This window comes from Glycine max, chromosome 17 (assembly GCF_000004515.6).
Source record: "Glycine max cultivar Williams 82 chromosome 17, Glycine_max_v4.0, whole genome shotgun sequence".
Classification (NCBI taxonomy): Eukaryota; Viridiplantae; Streptophyta; class Magnoliopsida; order Fabales; family Fabaceae; genus Glycine; species Glycine max.
Window position 1 is genome coordinate 31,835,944 of NC_038253.2, and position 22,657 is coordinate 31,858,600.

General features: G+C 33.9%; 2 protein-coding genes across 4 annotated transcripts; one reads left to right on the forward strand and one right to left on the reverse strand.

Moving 5' to 3' along the window:
- Nucleotides 1–6,766: 6,766 nt before the first annotated feature.
- On the reverse strand, nucleotides 6,767–14,682 carry LOC100815496 (uncharacterized protein At2g24330). Its single transcript, XM_003549169.5, has 5 exons — nucleotides 14,083–14,682; nucleotides 13,103–13,247; nucleotides 11,730–11,839; nucleotides 7,374–7,797; nucleotides 6,767–7,261 (listed from the first exon to the last, which is right to left on the reverse strand). The coding sequence occupies exons 1-5, from the start codon at nucleotides 14,344–14,346 to the stop codon at nucleotides 6,999–7,001; spliced, it is 1,206 nt and encodes a 401-aa protein (XP_003549217.1). The 5' UTR covers nucleotides 14,347–14,682; the 3' UTR covers nucleotides 6,767–6,998.
- Nucleotides 14,683–16,801: 2,119 nt separating this feature from the next.
- Nucleotides 16,802–21,185, forward strand: LOC100816031 (DNA-directed RNA polymerase I subunit RPA12). Of its 3 annotated transcripts, none has more exons than XM_026126413.2 (7): nucleotides 16,802–18,751; nucleotides 19,396–19,540; nucleotides 19,771–19,843; nucleotides 19,924–19,994; nucleotides 20,612–20,674; nucleotides 20,748–20,804; nucleotides 20,890–21,185. In XM_026126413.2, exons 2-7 carry the CDS (start codon nucleotides 19,469–19,471, stop codon nucleotides 20,962–20,964), a joined length of 411 nt encoding a protein of 136 aa, XP_025982198.1. In that variant the 5' UTR covers nucleotides 16,802–18,751; nucleotides 19,396–19,468; the 3' UTR covers nucleotides 20,965–21,185. The 3 variants fall into 3 exon arrangements, with proteins under 3 accessions (XP_025982198.1, XP_025982197.1, XP_014624964.1); XM_026126412.2 differs by having other exon boundaries at nucleotides 16,802–18,215; nucleotides 18,604–19,540; XM_014769478.3 differs by having other exon boundaries at nucleotides 16,802–18,215.
- The last annotated feature ends 1,472 nt before the right edge of the window (nucleotides 21,186–22,657 follow it).

The following is a 22,657-nucleotide window of genomic DNA, read 5'->3' on the forward strand; positions in this document are numbered from 1 at the left end:
ACAAAAATAAAAAATTAATTTTTAAATTAATAATTTATTAAATAATAAAATATAAAAAATACGAAATGAAAATCTGTATGTTCCATACAGATTGGCAATTTGTATGGATTTCCGTATGGTCATACGAATTCTCTAACACTATAAAAATTAAATTTTACGGTGAGATAGGGGTATTCATGGCAATGGTGACAACAACAGTGATGGCAAGGGCAAGAGAAAACATGTTATGATCAGAACTATGAAAAGGATGATCCTAACATTTGAGGTCTAGGTCCCTCCAGAGAAAAGGTGAGAAAAAAAGGGTTTTATTTTTGCTTGTCCATTAGAATACAACATTCATTCTTATATAAGTAATGCTCTAACATATTTCTAATGGAATTTGGCTCTACTTGCCTTAGTGGAATTCAAATACAAGGAACCAAGGGAATAATTCCTAACATAAAGGGAAATGCTTGGCAAATAGCTAATCTTGGTGACCACTAATCTTTTGCCAGCTCATCATTCTTCTTCATAGACAGTTCTATGAAATCCTTGAGGTGGTGAGGTTTGTTGATTTTCCTTTTGGGCCTCTGGTTAGTGCTTGTCTCCCCTGTGTCTATTTGCAACTTTTCTGTTTTAGTGTTATTTGATTGTTGAGTCGACCTTGGCTGCTTCATAACATCCACATGCCTTAAACACCTTGTCCTCAAGGTGATAGTCTTCCTTTAGCGTGGCCTAATATTCCAATGAAGTGTCATCAAGGGACAGGCCTTGCCATTGGACCAAGACCATTAATTTGGGCCCATTATATGAATTAACCCACTTAGAATTCATTATCACAAGAGGAGCAATAATCGGATGATTATGCATTGAGGAGGGCGATAAGTCAATAATGGGTTTGACCAGATTGGTGGACTGATGGTAAGGTTTGAGAAGGGAGCAGTGAACACTGGGTGTATGCGGGAATCTGGTGGTAGTTTCAGTTGGTAAGCAACTGAGCCAATCTTTTGCAATACCTTGAATGGGTCGTGATAACGTTTGGCTAATTTAGAATGTGTAGCTCCTATAATGGACATTTGGCAGCAAGGCCAGAGTTTGACAAACACCCAATCACCTTTATGGAATTGAACCTCACGTCTATAGTTATCAGCAAAGTACTTCATTGTCTGTTGTGCCTTAACGAGCTTCTTCTTTAACTCAGCAAATATCGTCTCACAACTGGTAAGAAAATCGTGAACAACATCTATGTTGGAAGTTTCGGTGAGGTACTAGGGAATGTTGGGAGGTTTCTTGCCAAAGGTGATTTTATAAGGGGATAGCCCAATCCCTGAATGAACTGAAGTGTTATACGACCATTCGACCCATATTACAAACGTGCCCCAGGACAAAGGTTGATGATGAACAAAGGCTCGTAAATGTTGTTCTATAACCCTATTAATCACTTTAGTTTGTCTGCCAGATTGAGGGTGATAGGCTGAGCTCATGTGTAGTTTTGTGCCTGAGAGTTTAAATAATTCTTGCCAAAAATGACTTATGAATAACGAGTCTTGATTCGACACCAAGCTGCGCGACATTCCATGAATTTTGCCAACAATATCCATAAAGAGATGTGCCACCGTAGAGGCTGTATAATGAAGGTGGGTGGAGTATACCCAGATGAATCCCTTTGGAGAAACGATCGACTACCACCAAGATAACTGTGTGGCCTCAAAAAGTTGGTAATCCCCCAATAAAATCTAAGGACAAGTCCTCTCATGGCCAAGAAGGGACAGGCAAGGGGCAAAGTAGGCCTAGACGTTTACAGTGATCATATTTGGTCTGTTGGCAGTCAAGACAGGTGAGAATGAAGTTACAGACATCCTCCTTAATACATGGCCAAGTAAAATTTTCACTAACACGAGTGTTAATGTCTTAGTGATTCCCATATGCCCTCTATTGGGGTTGAATGAAATTCCTCTAGTATCATTTGAATAAAGATAAGCCATTTTGGAAGCCATATTCGTCCCTTCTGAAGAATGAAATCCAGTGTAGTGACACAGTCTAGATGATCCTGAGGGTTAGCTTCAATGTCCTGCTGAAAAACAATATAAGCTGGGTGGCGGCATAATTCTGCTTTTAGATCCTACTAAAAATTGAAATGTGGCCAGGTTAGCATCATTAATTTTCTCGTGGAAACTTCAAGAATCTGGGAGAAAGCATCAGCAACTGAATTGGATTTTCTAGATCAATACTAGATCGAATAATCATAGCCTAATAGACGAGCCAGGTACAATTGTTGTTCTTGCATTTGTATCACATGCAACATTTATTCCTTAAGGCTATGATGATTTGTCAAAATCGTAAAGTGGTTACTCATCAAATATTGTCTCCTCTTCTTTATGGCAATGGTAATGGCCGCAAGCTCTCGGACGTAAGTGGACGAATGAAGAAGTTTGGGGTAGAAGGGTTTGCTAAAGAAGGCAATGAGATGATTCTGCTGAGACAAGACAGCTTCCATACCTACCCCTAAGGCATCTATTTCAACGACAAAAGGCAGAGAAAAATCCAACAGTCCAAGAATAGGGGCTTGGCAAATCGCACTCTTAAGGTTGTCGAAAGCCTGATGTGCTTCCAGCAACCAATAAAACTGGTCTTTGACCAAGAGGCGAGTCAATGGGGCTACTATGGAAGCGTACCCCTTTATAAATCTTCTATAGAATCCTGAAAAACCAAGGAATCCCCTCAAAGCTCTCGTGGAACGAGGGATTTTCCATTTGTGAATTGCCTCAACTTTGGCGGGAACCGGTTCAACACCTTTCTAGGAAACCAAGTGACCTTGGTACTCGACCTGCTTCTGAGCAAACATACACTTCGAAAGCTTGAGGAAGAATTGTCCTACAACCAAAACCTCAAAGGCTTTTTCTAGGTGTGCGAGATGTTCTGTGAATGACTGATTGTAGATCAGAATGTCATCAAAGAAAATGATGATGATGAACTTGCGCAAGTAAGGACCGAATATGCTATTCATGGTCGCCTGGAAAGATGATAGGGCATTGCACAGACCAAATGGCATAACACAAAACTCATAATGGTTGTGGTGAGTTCGAAAATTCATTTTGCTCATATCTTCTTCTTTCATCAGTATTTGGTGGTATCCCTGCAAAAGGTCAAGCTTTAAGAACCAACACACACCTCCTAATTCGTCCAATAATTCATCAATCGTCGGAATAGGAAACTGGTCCTTGACAGTGATGGCGTTTAGAGCTCGATAGTAAACACAAAAGCGCCAAGACCTATCATGCTTTTTAACCAATAGAACTGGTGAAGAGAATTGACTTTATGTTGGGTCAAATGATCCCACTCTAAACATTGACTCTACCTGAGCTTCAATTTCTTGCTTTTGGTAATATGGGTAACGGTAAGGTCAAGCGTTTACAGGGTCAGAGTTAGGGAGTAAATGAATGGTGTGATTAGTAATGCGTGAAGGTGGTAGAGTTGTTGGTATCTGAAACAGGGATGAGAATTTGCAAATCAAGGACTCAATTTCTGGGTATAAGAGTGTATCAGTTTTGGTTGAAGGAAGCGCGAGGTCAATTACTCGAATGAGAACTTGCATTGTCTGTTTGGACCATACGGCGAAGTTGGGGTGGAGTAACTAAGTGAAGATTAGTATCAGTGTCCACTTTTAGTTCAATAATTTTTCCATCATGCATAAATTTCATGGTAAGGTCATTGTAATTTGTAAGTACAGGTCCAAGGAATTTTAACCACTGAATCTGAGGACCAAATCTGCCCCACATAGTGGTAAATCATGGAGATTGAACGTATACAACTGTCCTTGGATGTTTATCGCAACTCCAACATAAAGGTGGTGACAAGAAACCTCATTTCCATTACCCACCACGACCCTGAAAGGATGTGTGACCGAACAAGGTGCTCCTACACAAAATTATGCATGTTTCCGCCATTGATAAGGATAATCACGGTCTGGTTCGAGACCCGGCCCACTAAACGCAACGTCTCTGGAGCCAAATGATCCGAGAGTGAGTAAAAACTAATTTGGGCCTGGGGCAAGTCTAACATCTTTTGGGACAGAGAGTGAGTGTGTCAATAATAGGGTTTCCATCCAAAGGACCATTGTCATCATTGGTGATGAGGAGGAAGAACCTAGAGGAACACTTGGTGTCCTCGGGTGAACTTCTTATAGCAATTGAAACAGAGCCCTTTTCACATCAAATCGCCATCTCCTCGGGAGATAAGCGCTTGACAGGTGGGGGAGGCAGTTTCGTCGATGAAGGTAATAGAGTTAAAGATGGCGGTGAAAGAAGATGAAGGTTCAGGTCCGGAGTGCATTCGACCATGGAAGGAATGTCGATGTTCTGCTATTTTCTCCTCCTGAAGTCTTGCCAACCCAGCCGCTTGAACCAAGGTCAAGGGTTGAAGGGCTTGGACTTCACAACAAATGTTCAGGACCAACCTAGAAACAAAGCAACTCAGAAGGAACGGTGTCGGTAAGCCAATAATAATTTTGGCAAGCATCTTGAACTGGGACAAGTACTCACTCAAGAAGTCTTACTGTGTCAGTTTGAAAATGGACCCAATGGGGTCTTCGTATTATGAGGGAGAGAAACAGGCTTCGAGAGCGTGAAGAAGACCTGACCAAGAAGAAATTTGGTCATTCCTCATCATTCACAGGAACCAGGCTAGTGCAAGACCCTTCATGGAGAAGGAGGCGATAACGAGGCATTCAGGTTCAGGGGTAGTGTGGTACTTAAAGAATTGATTGATTTTGAAGATCCAGCCCGAAGGATCGGATCCATCAAATCTTGGGGCTTTGAGCATCATGCGAGGAAGATGGGATGAAGGGCTGATAGGGTGTGGGTTTGTAGAGGAGGATGAAGGTGAGGGAGATTGTTGTTGGCTAGTCTCTAGAACTGTGATGCATTGGATGATTTCGTCAAGATTAGTAGTGATGTGAAGTTGATTGGAAGCTAATTTGGCAATTGCTTCTTCAATGCACTCCATATTGGATTTCGAGTGAGTGGATTCTTCCATGGTACTCTCAATGAAAGCACCAAGGTGTTATGATCAGAACTATGAAAAGGATGATCCTAGCATTCAATGTCTAGGTCCCTCTAGAGAAAAGGTGAGAAAAAAGAGTTTTATTTATGCTTTTCCATTAGAATACAACATTCATTCTTATATAAGCATTGCTCTAACATATTTCTAACGAAATTTGGCATTACTTGCCTTAGTGGAATTCAAATACAGGGAACCAAGGGAATAATTCCTAATAGAAAGGGAAATTCTTGGCAAACAACTAATCTTGGTGACCACTAATCTTTTGTCAGTTCATCATTCTTCTTCATAGATAGTTATACGAAATCCTTGAGGTGATGAGGTTTGTTGATTTCCCTTTTGGGCCTCTGGTTAGTGCTTGTCTCCCCTATGTCTGTTTGCAACTTTTCTGTTTTAGTGTTATTTGATTGATGAATCCACCTTGGCTACTTCATAACAAAACACCACCAACAATGATGGTGAAGATGAACGGAGGGATGAAGGAGAGGAGACTCGCAGTGCAAACGAAGGGATTAGGAGAAGGGAAACATGAGAGGGAGGGGAGGGGATGGGTGTAGGGAGGGGATGGTGGTTTTCAATTTTAAGTGAAGGGCAATTTCGCCAATTCACTTTAATTGTTAGGTGTAGAAGAAATTCTACCGGTCCAAGAAGAAAATCCGTTATTTTTGGTATCAAATTGGTGCTCCCTAAAGGCCTCACCAAGGTTATGGTTGAGTTCGATTAAGAGAATGCAATCCAAATGGTGTGAAAAGGTGTCTCTTCGACCAACAATTGTGCTCATTTGATCCTCATCAATCACAGATTGATGAAGGAAGAGGAAGACATTGGCATTTCCCATATTTTTAGGGAAGGGAACTAAGCAGCAGATTGCATGGCAAAGAATGGCTTGTCTCTCCATGGTGGAATCATTTTCTTTTGTGTTCATGAGTTTGTTACTCAGCACCCCTTCAAGCTAAGGCTGGAGGGAGTTTATCCTTGTAATTTTCGTTTTTGTTTGGGGCCTAGTCCTTCTTGTCTCAGCAAAAAAGATAGCAGAAGTAATGCCATATCCTAGTTTCTATAGTCTTGTGAATCCTGTAAAAAAAAATTACCTTCGGTTTTCATTTTGATAGGTGAAATTACTAGAGTTTTGCTTCAATTTTGTCCCACTAGATTTAACATACTTGCTTTCAACACAAAGTGATTTGGTGAGAAATGTATCATGTATGTTTTCACTATATAAGTTTGAAACCAACATGTTTGTATGAGTGTCAAAGTGCCCTGATGCATGTCACCCTTGAAACAAGTATTCCTTTCTTCTGCGTTAATTTGAACATAAACTTGGACAAAAAAAGTGTTTTTTTATGCAGATCCAAACACGCTAATCTATCACTAAACTTATAATAGAAAATATGACCTTGAAATCATCCAAAGCATACTTGCAATTGTTCACCAGCCAAAACACACACCCCACCTTCGACTTAAGTCACGGGAGCACTTGCTACACAACAATTAAATAACAACAATCCAATATCCATCGGGGGGAATCATGTTACATGCATCACAAGATGCCATTGTCCATCATGAATGATATGTATATAGTTTCAACAAATTTTACATTGATCAGATCTAAACACAACCTTTGCAAGTTGCAACAACATTCAAAGTTTAAACCCTTTACACAATCTCATTTTTGAAATAAGACTATCCGGACAAAAAAAGAAAGAAAAATTATATGGAAATCCCAAAATTGCTTTAATTCATAAGCAAGCCATGTAATTTATGTGTTATAATTTATAAATCACAAGTCTCAAAGTTATCAAAACTCTTCCTGTTACAACAGCAATAAGGAAACCAACTACAAAGTTGGTTTCCTTATAGTTGGTCTGTAGTTGGTTTCCTTATAGTTGGTCTGTGACCTGAAACAGGGGCCTAGACATGTCATCTAAACAGTCCATCCCCAAATCAGGCTTGTCTTTTAACTAGCTTTTCTCCTCTGAAATAGCCGGTTCAGATACTTCCTCAATCTCAGGGCTAGTATTTACGGGATTATCACTTCTTATTACACTCCGGACTGCAGAATCACTAGCATTTTTAACTTCTTCACCGTCATCTGTTTTAGGAGACTGAGTGTTATGGGAATTTAAACCAGATATACGCTCATCCGATTGCTTTGGTTTGTTCAGGGCGTGACAGTGTGGGCAGTAATAAGTAATAAATGGGAAATCCTCCTTCCGAGCAAGACCTGAAAGGAAACAAGTAGACAAAAACACAATTTAAACTGTATTCAGAAATGATAAGTAGCTATTACTTTGTGTATGAACATAAGCCTAGAACATCAAATGCAGCCAACTTACCATTATGCATGTGGCAGTTACCGCATATAAGTGCATAAGACTGTGTTGGATCCTCACCCACAAGCAATGCTGCAATTCGAGCAATCCATCCTCCATCGTTCATTGTTGAACTTTGAGGATTGTGATGTTCAACAACTACAAGCTGATTATGCTCATGAGTTTGGGTTTGATCAATTTTCCCAGAACCAACTAATTGTTGATCAGAATAATTTGGTGTAGTTGTCCCTGGACTAGTGGATCTAGAGGTCACTTGTTTGCGATTTCGAAGCCCACTAGACTGAACGACTTCAACATCCTTGGTCTTCCCTGTTGAAACACCAGAAGATTCATCCCCCACATACACTTTCAAACCCGAATCTGCACCCAACTTGGATGCTAAAACAGTTGCAGCTGCTGCCTTTGCTGCAGGATCTGTATCATATCTCTGTGGATCACAAGAGCTAAGTATAATACACAATAATATTAAAGTATTTTGCAAATAAATATATCAAGTTGACTTTTATAATGCACTTCAAAGCAAAGGAATATACTTGGTCGTAATAAAATAAAGAAACTAGGATTCAAGTGATAGAATTGTTTGTGTGATTTGTTATCTTCTCCAAGGCAAAAGTCTTAATAACAATTAACTTAATGGATGCAATCACATTTGGTGACAGCTTGAAGAAAATCCGAAGTGAATGTTTAATGTGCAAAAGTTTCCAACATAACTTGAAATTTAGTACAAGTTATTGAAAATTGACTGACCTAACTCAACCCAAAAGCTAGCTCAAGGGAAGAGGATTGCCTAGAGTATTTTGACCATGTTCCTACATCTTAAGTCAAATCAATGGGGACATGACCTGATAGTAAAAATAGGCTAGGCTCTTATACCATCCCTGTTACCCAGTTGCATAAGCAGCAAGATAGCATGATGCTACATATTATTAGCAATAAAAAGACACTAGTTAACTATAGGATGAAAATATACCGAAGGAACCAAGAAACTTCTATTAACCCAAATGAAGAATGAAGATACATGAAAGAGAAAGAAAAATGGGCTAGTGGAAAAATAGGCAAAGCAAAAAGTCAGATTCAACAGCAAACCAGAAAGAAAGAAAAATAGGCAACTATTGAAAGAGGGTGATATAAAATATTTATTAATTATGTGTTACTTTTTGGAATAACTGTCTTTCTACTTTTGCAATTGAGGTATTTATCTTGTCTTTATAAGATTTCATTTTGCGAGTTTTTGTTTGATTGATTAGGATTTTTATTAAGTTTGGATTATAAAAAGCCCTTCAGGTTCCTTATTTCTTGAAGGCTCCTATCGATATGTTGTATCTGATAATTAGTTGTGTAAGTGGTAGTGGCATTGGCAGTGGGGCTTACACTAGAGCAAGGAAGGAGGCCGGTTTTTTTCTTATTAGGTGATATCAAGTGTTGGAAGAGTGATTGTAAGGAATCAAAATGTTTGGCTAGATTTGACTACTTAGGTGCAAACACCTAGTAAAAATGGAATTTTCTTACAATAAAGATCTACTTTATACAATGCACTAGACAATACCTTAAGGTTTTGTCATTAAGAAGCATGAATTGATCAATAGTTCAATACAACCCAAGTATATTTCATCTGCTCTAAATGAGAAGGAACAAGGAGATATTGAAAGTCCTATAACAATACTTGCTTTAAACAATTACCTGAGTCAGGGACGGATGCAGGTTTAACACTGGGGGGAAATGCCCCCACTAATCTCTCAAGTTTCTTTATATAGTGTATATTAGATCTTACATATAAAAAATAAGAAATGATTCACTCTAACTAAGAAAGTTAGTTTAGTATTAGTTTCAATTAAAAAGTAAATTTTTGTCCAACTTATGCTTCATTAGAAATTGGTATCAGGAATTAATAAAGATTCGTTGAAGCTAACACCTCAAATGAAAGATATTTTAGAGATAATAAACATTAAATAAGTCAATAATGAGTGACTTTAAATTGAATATAACTTTTTTAACTGCATCTAACATTTTCTGTTGTGAATACCATCAAGAATAAGATGAGGAATCATAGGAGAGGAGAGGTGAATGGTATAATTGTTTAGTTGCTTATATAGAGAGGGATTTTTGAAAACGTGAAAATCATCCAATATTTTCATAATATAAAAAACTCGTGGAGAACAATTGTGATGTATATTTATACTTTAAGAATGTTATGTTATAATTTTAATGCTATAAATTTATGTATCAATATTGTCCCAACTACCAAATATTTCTAGATCTGATGTCACTGACCTGAATGAGTTGTTGAGTAATGTAATAATTTGTCTTCTCATTGAGCTCATCAATTTTTGCCTTCCTTTCAGCTCTAAGACTTTCAGCTCTAATTTGGTTATCAACATTTAATTGTATTAGTTTCAATTAAAAAGTAAATTTTTCTCCAATTTATGCTTCATTAGAAATTGGTATAAGGAATTAAGAGTCGTTGAAACTAACACCTCAATTAAATGAAGGATATTTTAGAGATAATAACATTAAATAAGATAAAGTTAATTAGTTGAAATTTTCTTATATTTGAGACCAAGAAAAAAAAAAGTATTTTTCTTCTTATGTCTATTCCTATTTTTTTTTTCAACCAAAGTCAGTGGTTGAATAATTGTTTAGTGACTTATATAGAGAGGGATTCTTGAAAATGTGAAAATCATCCAATATTTTCATAATGTTGTGTTATATTTTTAATGCTGTAAATCTATGTATCAATTTTTGCCCTCCTTTCAAAAAAAAATTCTGGTCCTTTCTCTAAATTAGTTATCCACATATAATTGTATTAATTTCAATTAAAAGTATTTTTCCAACTTATGCTTCATTAGAAATTGAAATCAGGACTCAATTAAAAAAGAGTTGTTGAAACTAACACCTCAATTAAATGAAAGATATTTTAGAGATAATAACATTAAATAAGATAAAGTTAATTAGTTGAAATTTTCTTATATTTGAGACCAAGAAAAGAACTTCAAATATCTTATTCCTATTTTCTCTCTTTCCCACAAAAGTCGATAATTAGTAATATCATCAAGAATCAGACGAGAAATCGTACAAGAGATGAATGTTGAATAATTGTTTAGTTACTCATACATAGAGGGATTTTTGAAGGTGTGAAAATCACCCAATATTTTCATAATATAAAAACTCGTAAAGAACAATTATGATATATATTTATACTTTAACAAGTTGTGTTATATTTTTAATGCTATAAATTTATGTATCAATATTGCCCCCCACTACCAAACATCATGTCACTAACCTGAATTGTGATGTATATCTATACCATAGTTGTCAACACCGGCGTAGCGGAGCGGTGGACCCCAAAAGTGGGATAGCGGGATAGCGGATAGCGGGATGACCGCTATTCTAATGTTTTTTTTATATATGTTAAATAATTAATAATATATATATATATGTTCAAAAACAAAAATATAAATATATATATATAAGTTTTTAATATTATATAATTATGATATTATTATATTTATTTAATATCATTTATATATTAATATTGTTCGGCTACAATTTAACTAGATATGTTAAACTTTAAAACAAAAATATAAATATATAAATAATTAATAATATATATATATATATGTTCAAAAACAAAAATATATATATATATAAGTTTTTAATATTATAAAATTATGATATTATTATATTTATTTAATACTATTTCTATATTATTTAATTATTAACATTATTATTATATATTAATATTGTTTGCCTCTACATAAGCCAACCCTAGTGGTATATATGTTTTTTTTGTTGAATCCCCCTAATGGTATATTAAAACGACGTGAATCTACTGTATACACATGGTAGATACTAGATAATTGTTAAGGCAGGACAATTTTGGGAGATGTGGAGATAAATAGTTGGTGGAGCGCGCGGGTGCAACTTCGTCAAGTGATATTTGAGATCGAGGGTTTCTTAGCAACACAGAACAGAGTAGAAGAAGCAACACAAAGCCCTCTCTCTCTCCCTCCCTCCCTCCCTCCCTCCCTCTCTGGGAAGAACAAAGCAGAAGAAGCAACACAGAACAGAACCACTAAACCCACTCAGAACCACCAGCGCTTCAAAGTAGTGGCACAAAATACTGCTCCGCAACCCACGCTGCTCTGCCGCGATAGCGGCTGCTCCAGCCGCAACACGAAACCGCGCCACTACACACATGTCTGTCGCGGATGGGTGCCGCTCCGCCGCTATAGCGGTCGCAACGGCCGCTATTGACAACTATGATCTATACTTTAACAATGTTGTTTTATATTTTTAATGCTATAAATTTATGCATCAATATTGCCCCCACTACCAAACATTTCTAGATCTGTCACTGACCTGAATGAGTTGTTGAGTAATGTAATAATTTGTCTTCTCTTTGAGCTCATCAATTTTTGCCTTCCTTTCAGCTCTAAGACTTTCAAGAATTTTCTGGTCCTTGCGATCACCTATAAAACCACAATTTTATATTTAAAATTAAATAATATCATTTTTGCACTTGGCATATCAAATCTAAATACTAGCTTATCACTGGGTTGTGCATGATAGCTTTCACCACTTATGACTAAAGATACCAAACTTCTAATAAATGTTGTTTTTGTACAAGATCTCTAGGACCTTTTGATGAATGTAATGTTAAAAATCAAGCATTTTTGGCTCTCTCGTCCTCCGGTTGTTGGCCCTCTCCTCCAACTGGCATCGGAAACACTCATCCTCTGGTTGTTGGCTCTCCTAGTCCTTAGTCCTCCGGTCAACTGGCACGGATAACTGTTACAAGATTCTTAGAGTCAGAGATGGTACTTCGCTCACCATTATCGAGCACGCATACATTAAACTCATGAGGAAATGACATCCAAGTAAGGGCCCTCTTGAAAAAGCCTACGATGAAATCAAGTTCAAATGGATTTCGGGAGCTTTTCAAGTGCTGGGATTGGATTCTACCGAAGGTTCAAGACACTTATAATGATGGTGGGATGTTGGTTTTGAAGACGTGCGGTTCTGGAAGACAAACAAATATGCAAACCATAATATATTGTATTAAGGTTGACACCTTAATTCCACACATGTTGACAGCATATATAACATCCCATGAACAATTCGGCTTGATATTACCTTATATGCTCGGGAAATTCTTCGAAAAATAGATTCAGCTTGAATTCTTTCTGTTTTCTTCTCTCAGTGCCAAATGGGATGATATTTTAAAGTCTGTTTACAACAGGCTATAAAGGATTTGGTGTGAAGAACCAAAAGCATCCCAATTTGACAAGTCTTTCTTGTCGTCCCACAAAGCTTCATGTACTCCCAAATATTGCAGGGTACCAAGAAATAATGAATCGGGCAAATACATCTTCCACATGTTCAAGTTTGAACTAATAGTCATTGGGAATACTGGGAAGTCATTGGTCAGGATATATGTGACTGTGTGAAGGAGTTTTATTTGAATGCTAAAATATAAACTTTTCCACTCCCACTAAGTTGTTAAGTGATGGAATCAGAACTCGTAAACAACTTCAAAAATGGGAGGACTAGAACAGTTGACAAGCTTGAATTTGAGAATAAAAATCAGAAGACATAAAGTTTCTCTTGGCCTAGAAGTCAGATGCAAATTCAGTAGAACAGATAAATATATGATGCTCTAATTTACAAAACGAAATAAAATAAATAAATTGTCTTTCATGTTGATTGTAAACCTTTTGAGTTTGGAAACTTACACATCCTGGTGAAGCTGACAAATGCAGTATATGTAGCTGAAGACAAGGCAGGCAAAAGAAACATTGGCAAAACTCGGATTGCCCTCATTTTCCAATTCATATCCATTGATCTTGTTGTCATAATAGCATAACCTACAGCAATGACCTGAAAGTTGAAACCATTTTAAGCAAAATCCATTTATAAAAACACCCTCAATAATCAATAAGAATATATTAATTTGTCAGAGAAGAAATTTAAAATTCAAGTAAACCCTCCATTGTCACTCAATAAAAGGGAAACATTACTGCACACTCCTCAAAAGATTTATTTTCATTTTTTTCAAAGACCCTACTGAAAAATTGAAACCACATCTACATTTACATTCAAAAAGTGGTTATACTTTCCCGTCCAAACAAAATCAGTTCTCCTAAACTAACTTTTAAAACATCATTCCTAGAATGGCAAAGAAAGAAAAACCAACCATTCATTCCCAAACACAAATAACTTTTTTTAACCCAAATCCTCCAAAAAACCAATCCTTTCAAAAACCGAGTCCTCCCAAGATCCAAAATATAAAACAAATCTAAAACACCAACAAGGCAACAACCCTTAAAATCCTCAGGGGACTAAACCCAAGACAATAATCTTTCAAAAAACCAAATACATAAAATTGTCCGCCTCTGCTTAATTCCTTCAAATATCTAAGGTTCTAAAATTCTCCAGTCTTTAAAAACCACAATTTCTCAAATTCACCAGTCTTTTAAGAGACCACACTTGCAGCCAAAATTTTCCACAACATCGGGATTTTTTAATTCTCCAAAACCACATCGCATTCACAATTTTTCACAATGTCAAGATTTTCAGAGACTCCGCGACTGCGACCGCAATTTAAAACCTTACATCCATCCGCAGCGGCAAGTGAGGAGTGAAAAGCAAAACAACTCACTTTCAATAGAAGAATAAAAAATAAAATAAAAAAAGATAAAATCGATGTAGTTACCTCAAATAAAACAGAGAATAGAATTAGTTGGCGAGAGGTTCGCCTCCAAGAGCGAGATCTGTTGCTCAATCTAGTCAGAGCCATGTTTTCCTCTTTTGTAATATACTCAAGCCTCTTCTCAAAGTCGTCGCGGTTCGACCTGAAAATCGCGTTCCAAATTCGCGAAATAAACCCTTTCTTCTTCTTCTCGTTCTTCTTGCTATCGTTCCCTCCACTGGCACTGGGACTAGTTTTTTCTTTCTTCTCACCTTTTTCATCCCCCATCACTCTCACCCCTTTCTTTCTAAGAAAGAAAGTGAGAATTGAGAAATGGTATGAAAGGAAAAGAGAGAGAGAGAGAGAGAGAGGAATGAACACGAACTTGTTCGATCTGGGAGGGTTCGAGAATGTTCGGCGGTTTAGATCTCGGTGCGTAGGTTGGTGGTGAGTTACGAAGTGGAGTGAGAGTGGGGAGAAGAAGAAGAAGCGTGAGAGAGGGTTATTTCAAAAATTTTGGGGTTTTGTTTTGGTTTTTGAGAACACACTCTCTCTCTCTCCACGTAGTGTCAAGCACGTTGGACTTCACGCTCCGTGGATGCGAATACTTTGAAGTTTGATGTCACTCCATCAACCTAATCCTCTTTTTTTGAACATGTATGGTGATTTGGCTCACGGAAACTCACTGCCATCAAAATTGTTTCCTTATTGTCCCTTCAAATTTTGAGAGATATGTTAATATTTAGGTGTAAAAATACACTTTAAAAAGAGTCAGGTCCGCAATCAATATAGACATACCTCATATTGAAAAATAAAGTCTTCACAACAGTAAAAATTGAATTTATGCATTTTTGAGATATGAATTTATTTTTTATTAATTTTTTTGTTTGGTATTCCCTTCATTTTTATATATAAAACTCAATTACAATATTCATCAAAAATAAGAAAAATAATTAATTTAATTAATAATAATAAATTTATCTTAAATTTATAGTTTTTTTTAAATTATCCTTATTATTAATACTTATTTCTATTTTAATTATTTATCATTATATTATATCTCTTCTTTCAATGAAAGATATATTTAATCCAAAAATAATTAATAAAAAATATTATTATTTGAGTCTTATAAAAAATATCATTTTAAATTTAAATCTTCTAAACAACAAACTGAAAGAGACAGAGTAACATCTGCTGCGATGAGGTAGTTGACTGAACATCCTAACACTAGTAAATGAATACGATCAGTCAACCGTTTTTTACTCTTCTTAACATTTTCTTTTCTTTTTCTGTTGTCATTAAAGAAAAAAAAAAAACAAGATTTTCTTTTCCTTTTTTATGAGGGGGTGTGAAATATTGAGCTGAAGATTCTGATCAACAAATTAAAATTTAAATATATTGACACTATAATGTTGATGTTGATATGTTGATTTTATATAATAATAACTATTTTAACAGTAGTAAATAAATAACATATAATATGACAATCAAAATGTTTACTATCATCATGTCATCTAATTATATGTTTTATACATGAAAAGTAATTTATGGTCGCCGTATTATTATGGTAGTTTTTATGAAAAAAATAATTCTTTAATTAGGATTAGTTTTTTTTCACTTCGTATCTTAACTAATAATATCTTTTGTTTTAACCTTAAAAAATACATTTTTTGTTTTTTTTTTATTTTTTAATTAAAAAATGTAAATAGCTATCATGTTTGCCTTACAAAAAAGCTGTCAGCTTCAAAAAAAAATCATATTTGAAAAATTAGATTTTTTTTTGTGAAATTGCACCTTCTCTCTCCTCTTTATTTCCAATATAATCCAGTCAAAAATTTAGGGGGTGTTTGGTTTGCATTTTTATTTTCTATTTTCATTCCCTGTTTTTATTTTCAAAAGATTAAAATTCTGAAAACATGTTTGGTTTGACTTCTTTTTTTTTTTGTTTTCATGAAATAAAAATACTGAATATTTATTATATATTCACTTCTTGTCTTTTTGTATTTTTAGATTTGTTTAAAATTACATTCATTGTCATCGCAATTTCATTTTACCCGAAATGAGGTTTTCTGTTCTCAACTGAAAACACTCAAAACGAGAATTTATATTGGTTTCATTTTCTAGTTGTTTCCTATTTTCATTTTCACTCAAAATGTTTTTAGAAATTCAACCAAACACATTTTTATTACCGTTTTCTGTTTTCAGTGAAAATGAAAACAAAAAACAACCAAACCAAACACCCCCTTAAATTCTCAAATACGCCAGTTTTGTGTTGAAGAGTCGGGATTGAGGAACACGATTTCTTAAGGAGATACTTTTTTAATTTATTTTAAAAAAAAATAAATTTATATTTTATGAAAATTAATTTTTATTGATTTAATTTTAAAAAAATTGTAAAATAATATTTAGTTTTTAAGAAAATGATGTTATTAAATATAATTTTTTTTGCTTATATTATTTAATTTTTAAAATTTGATAATATTTTTGGTTTAATTATAATTAATTTATACAATACTTTCAAACTTTTGATTTTTTTAAATATTTTTTATAAAGAACAATGAATATATAGTTATTACATATTAGTTATATTATATAAAGAAATTAAAGCACTCAAATAACAGAAAATACTATCAATAACAATTGAAAATAATAAAACGAAATTGAAACATAATAAACGAAACATCAATATCTATATAGTAAAAGAGAAGTAAATGGAAAATACTGAAATACCTATGGCTGAGAGGTTGACAGCTGTCCAAAATTTTGGTTTTTTTGTTAAAATACCCATTGCTGAGAGCTTGACACCTGTCCAAGTTTTTTGTTTTTTGGTCATTTATGCCCTTCTAAGTTGGGTTGGTTTTCTGCCACCTTGCTGCCATGTGTTTTTTGGTCCATTTCCTTGGTTTTTTGGTCTTTTAGGCTTTTCATTTCCCACTCTCTTGGTTGCTCCACGTATTTGTTCCATATGTCCTCTTTTCTAACCTTTTCATTTTCCACTTCCTTGGTTGCTCCACGTATTGTTGCAGGTGTCTCCTTTTCCAATCTTTATCCCAAGTTTTTTCAGTTTTCTTTTTATTTTTCCATTTCTCTTTCTCCCATGGCAAAAGGCTCTTTTCTCTTTCTCTCTCACTCACTTTCTTTCTCTGTACAACTTGGAAGCTTTCTCTCTCTCAAAACAAAGCTCCTCGAGAGGGGTTTTGACGAAAATGCAATTGAGGTTTCAGCTTCAGGGGAGAAGCTCTGTAACGAAGGGAAAACAAGGGAGGGTTAAGGAGACAAAGGGTGTTTTGAATGGAGCAGTTTATTCTCACTGTCATGGCTTCTTCTCAGTTCAGAAGATTATCAGGTTTCACTGCTTTGCAGTTTTCTTCACGAGTGTCCTTTTATAGCATTAACATCTCAGTGTTATATTTTTTCTTACTGATTTTTCAATTTTGTTTTTGGTTCCTTTTTATTTTGTCGGGCTATCGACGAAGAAGCATCCAACAGGCATGTTTTTTCCTCTTTTGCTGTTATGCATGTTTGTTTCATCACTATTTGTTTTTATTTGCAAGGTTCTAATTTTGTTTGTTGTTATGCATGTTTGCTTCTTAATAATAGTTATTTTATTTTTTTTTACTGATTTTTCAACTATGTTTTTGGTTCCTTTTTTATTTTCCCGAGCTAATTTTTTTGTCATCTTCCCCATATGGGTTGTAAGTTATGTGTTTGATGAAATGCCTAAATGAAGTTTTAGTTTTTAATCTTAAAAATTCATGTGCATCAGTGCGCATCCTGCAAATTCCACGCTGGGTGTCTAATGAATGATACATGCAAGATTTTGATGATAATCATTGTAACAATTGATTGGTATTGATATCATTTATATTCTTTAATTATTTTAATCTATTGTTCAACAGGAAGAAGCCCAGGTTTTTTGTTCAACAAGAAGAAACGCAGGTTTTTTTCTTGCTCTCTCTTAGTTTGTGTTTTTTTATTTTATTTAATTATTATTATTATTATTATTATTATTATTATTATTATTATTATTATGTAGTTGGGTGTCCTTTTTTATGTTATAATGGCCGAGTGAACTTTGAAATTTTTCTTTGAGGTTCCTAGTGTGTGTAGGTGGTGATAACAAAGAAAACCAAAAAAGGTCTTAGAAGATTAAAAAGGTACTCCCTTGACTTGGTTCCATTGCATGTGCTTAAAGTCTTTATAACTATTGTTAGTCAAAAGCTTCAAAAAAAGTGATTTTAAGATTCTGAAAAATGTGAGTTTTTATAGAGACTATTTTAGAAGCTATTATTATTATTATTATTATTATTATTTAGTTGGATGTCCCTTTTTTTGTTATAATGACCGAGTGAACTTTGAAATTAAATAGTCTCTAATATCTATTTTAAGTTTATAACATATAAAGGAAATTCTTTGGGCAATTATTTTTAACATTTTGCTTCTCAAGCAGTAGAAAAGAAGCACACTTTATTTTATTTTGATTGGTTCACTTCTTTTAATGGGTTCAAGTAACTAATGCACCTAAATCATTGTCCTCCTTTTAAGTTTGGCTTAGGACGTGGATAAACAGTACTGGTGTGGATAAGCATTCTTTAGGGAAAATGGCATCAGTAAAGAGACAAATGAGAAAGCCAATCACATTTTACTTTTGTGTGTTCTGCCAACCATTGTTAGCCTCCCGAGAGACTTGATGGTTAAGAGCATTGATCTCTTTCTTGCATTATTGATGCTAAAAATTATGTGGTGTATTGCTAATTTGTTGTCGTGGCATATACTAAGAAGATAATGTGGGGTATTGTTAATTTGTTCTTATTCATTTAAAGTTTTGTTTGAATTTTTTATTTTGATTTTGATATGGTGGGTGCAGCTGAGGGTTACACACATGAGGATGTATTTTTACATTAAACAAGAACTTCTATCATTTCATAATATATCCATTGTATTGATTGTTCACTTTTATTTGATGAGGCTGCAAACTTTTGCTTCCCTGTTTCATTCTTTTAGTCAATATTTTGTATTTAATTAAAAAAATGTTTAAATTGCATCCCTTGATATAAAAAATTATAATGTATGTACCTGTTTCATTCTTTTGAAAAATAACTCCTCGCCATCCGCTAAAATTTGTCCCTTTTTATACATTTACCTCGGCAAACCTGGGGTTTTTGATGTATACAAGTATTTTTGTTGGAACGTTGATATATAGTTAAAGAAATTGCTTAGTACTTTACTGATATTTCTCAATTCTTCTAAACACATTCTTTGCCTTGCTCTATTTTCCCATTTTTTCCCCTAAATCATGCACACATATTGACTGATAATATTAATGTGTTGTTGCAGGCTTTAATAGGTCGAATTGGTTGCCTTGAGCAGCCAGTGTTAACATGCAAAGCCGGGTGGGGATTCCAATGATATGTCGGCTGAGGTTGTCAAGAATTCTTGGAAAAAAATAGCAAAGGAATCAGTCGTGATAAGCAAAGGGGAGGTAAAAATTGCATCTGTAGGCTCTTCTTAGATGTGGTTTAATGTTGATGACACAAATGGTTTCCCTGAATTAGGGAAGAATTACAACTATATAATAATTGCTCAACTCTTGCTATATGGATACCGTGTTCTCTTTCTTTTTCCTTCTTTTAGGCTCTTTGGAATTTTTTACAATAGTAGTTACTGCTTTATATATCAAAATTTAGTGCTTTTTCTTATGCATCAATATAGGGCTCTGATTTTGTGGCAAAAGCTGTGGATTTAGCAGCCAGAGAATTAATAACAAGTGCATCACTAGGACAAGGTTTGATCTGCGTTGCTTTTTGTCTCTTGCTGTGAATCCTGATATGTGCCAAATTGAATATAGGCTTCCTGCAATGGTAGTTACACAGGTACAGCTTGACCGTGCCAAGGTATCCACGAAGTCTGCAGTTCTAATGAATTTAGAGTCCATAGTATGCTCTTTCTAACTCTCACTGGTAGTTTGAATGATATCTAATTTCTTTCATTTGGATGATATCTAATTTCTTTCATTTACTCTTCTCTTCGCACCTGAATTAAAAATAATGTGTCCCTCTTGCATCTTTGCTTCCTTCTATATTATGATATATTTTGCCAAATCCCCAAAACAACAAAAAAAAATGATTGAATGTAAATAGGGAAATTAGGTATATTATTAATCTTCTTTATAAAGGAAATCTTGAATAATTCATTATTTATATTATTACAATAATTAATATTTTTTATATCCTTTGGTTTATCAGAAGGAGTAGTGGATACGATTTAGGATCATTGTTATAATAGGCAAAATTGATGGTGATCGTACATAGTGGCTACGAAAGGATATAATGGCTACTGCTGCAGTTATTGGACTCAGTGGAGGAAAGAGACTCTTGAGTTCATCATACCATTACTTTGATATTATAGAAAAGCTTTCTTATGGCACTAATTTTGGATTCACACACTACCAAATTGGATTTAAGTATTATGACTTTTTCATCGTAACCATGAACATATTTCATTTTATGTTGAGTATTGGCAATTGTTCCTTATGTTATCATGTGTTTGGCAGGATATTAGAAGAGAGCTTGGAATGGAAATAATTGAGGAACATACGGTGATGGAATATTCTAAGGTGATGCATCATGCAATACTTAGTAGTTTTTTAGCAGATTTTTGTATGTTTAAATGTTATTGTTTTTTGACAGGTCAGCAAGAAATGTGAAAAATGTGGCCATGGGGAAGCTACCTATTATACTATACAGGTATCTTTAATGTAGATTTGCCAATTCAATTTGAAGCTCTTATTTAACAGTCTAAATTTATTTATTTTAATCATTCTAATTTCAGATGAGATCAGCAGACAAAGGGCAAACTACTTTCTACACATGTACCAGCTATGGTCATCCGTCTCAGGAGAATTAGTGGTTTACTTTAAGGTTATGCTTAGTTTGGGAGAGAAAAGTGGAAGGAAAAAGAAAGATAAAGAGTGAAAACTGAGATGATTTTTTTGGTAGGAGAGAAAATGAAAAGAAAGTTAATTTTTCTTCTTCTTATTTGATTGTGTATAAAGGAAAAAAAAACATGTATGTGAAATGTAATAAATACTTAAAACTTGGAATCAAATGTAGCAATTAATCTTTTCATAAAAAAATATATTTAGAAGATTTTTTTTTGTGCAGAATTTTTTTTAATATATTTACTTTACTAATTATTTTTATTATTTATCACTATACATTAATATTTAATTACTGATGTACTCATGCTTAAAATTTAGACTGCCTATAACAGCGGATTCCTTTGGAAGTGCCAATCGCTTCTTGACTATGTCATACACCTTCTTCGTTGTCTCTGGTTTTGCCTGCTTGAAATAAAACTGTGTTGGTTATATCATCTTCCATATTACAAAACTTCATGCCACAAAAGAACTGGCCAAAGCATTTGCAAATTAAAAAATTACAAGCATAAGGCTACATAGATAATTCAACGTAAATGATATACACAAAGTTAAATATTTATGTTCCCCTGAGCTTTGATGATTACAAAATAAGGTTTGGTCTTTAATTAAATAAAATGTTACTAAAAATAATCCTGTAGACAATGGGAATAGACATGACAAAAGAGGATTTCATATATAAATTCATAGTGCTCGAATATCAGTGTTATTTAAAAAAGAAACTATACACATATAAATATACAATTCTAAATACAAATCTATTAAAATACTGGAATGAAAATATATCCCATGTGAAAAATAAATAATTTTTAAAGTGCCACAAATTTAAAAGGGAGATTGGTTATTATTACTAATAATAATCGAGCGACCCGCTGCTATAATTTTGTTGTTGTTATTATTATTATTATTATTATTATTATTATTATTATTATTATTATTATTATTATTATTATTATTATTATGTGTTGTTAATTTAACTTTAGCAAGTGTATTTATTTTTTATCTTATTAACTTTTCAACTTATTATATATCCTTTTTGATGTTTTATTTTTTAAATCACCTTTTTCTTTTTCAGTTAATTAATAATGTTTCTATTTTTATCTTGCTGATTGCTTCCTGCATTTTTATTTACATAATATATTTATGATTTTCTGTGTATTTTTGTTATTTCTCTTTATATTTATGGGTGAAATCAAATTATACTTTGGATTTCTTATTTATTGTAATTGAAAATACTCTACTAACTTGCTAAGATTTACACGGGAGACAAACCAGTTGGTAGTACAATGAAAAGTATAAATTTTCCTTACTTTCTCTTTTTGTATTTAATTAATTAATTAATTTCTTTTGTTATTATTATTATTATTATTATGTATTGTTGATTTAACTTTAACAAGTGTGTTTATTTTTTTTATCTGATTAACTTTTCAACATATTATATATCTTTTTTGATGTTTTATTTTTTAAATCACTTTTTTCTTTTTCAGTTAATTAATAATGTTTCTATTTTTATCTTGCTGATTGCTTCCTGCATTTTTTATTTACATAATATATTTCTGATTTTCTGTGTATTTTAGTTATTTCTCTTTATATTTATGGGTGGAAAACAAATTATACTCTGAATTTCTTATTTATTGTAATTGAAAATACTCTACCAACTTT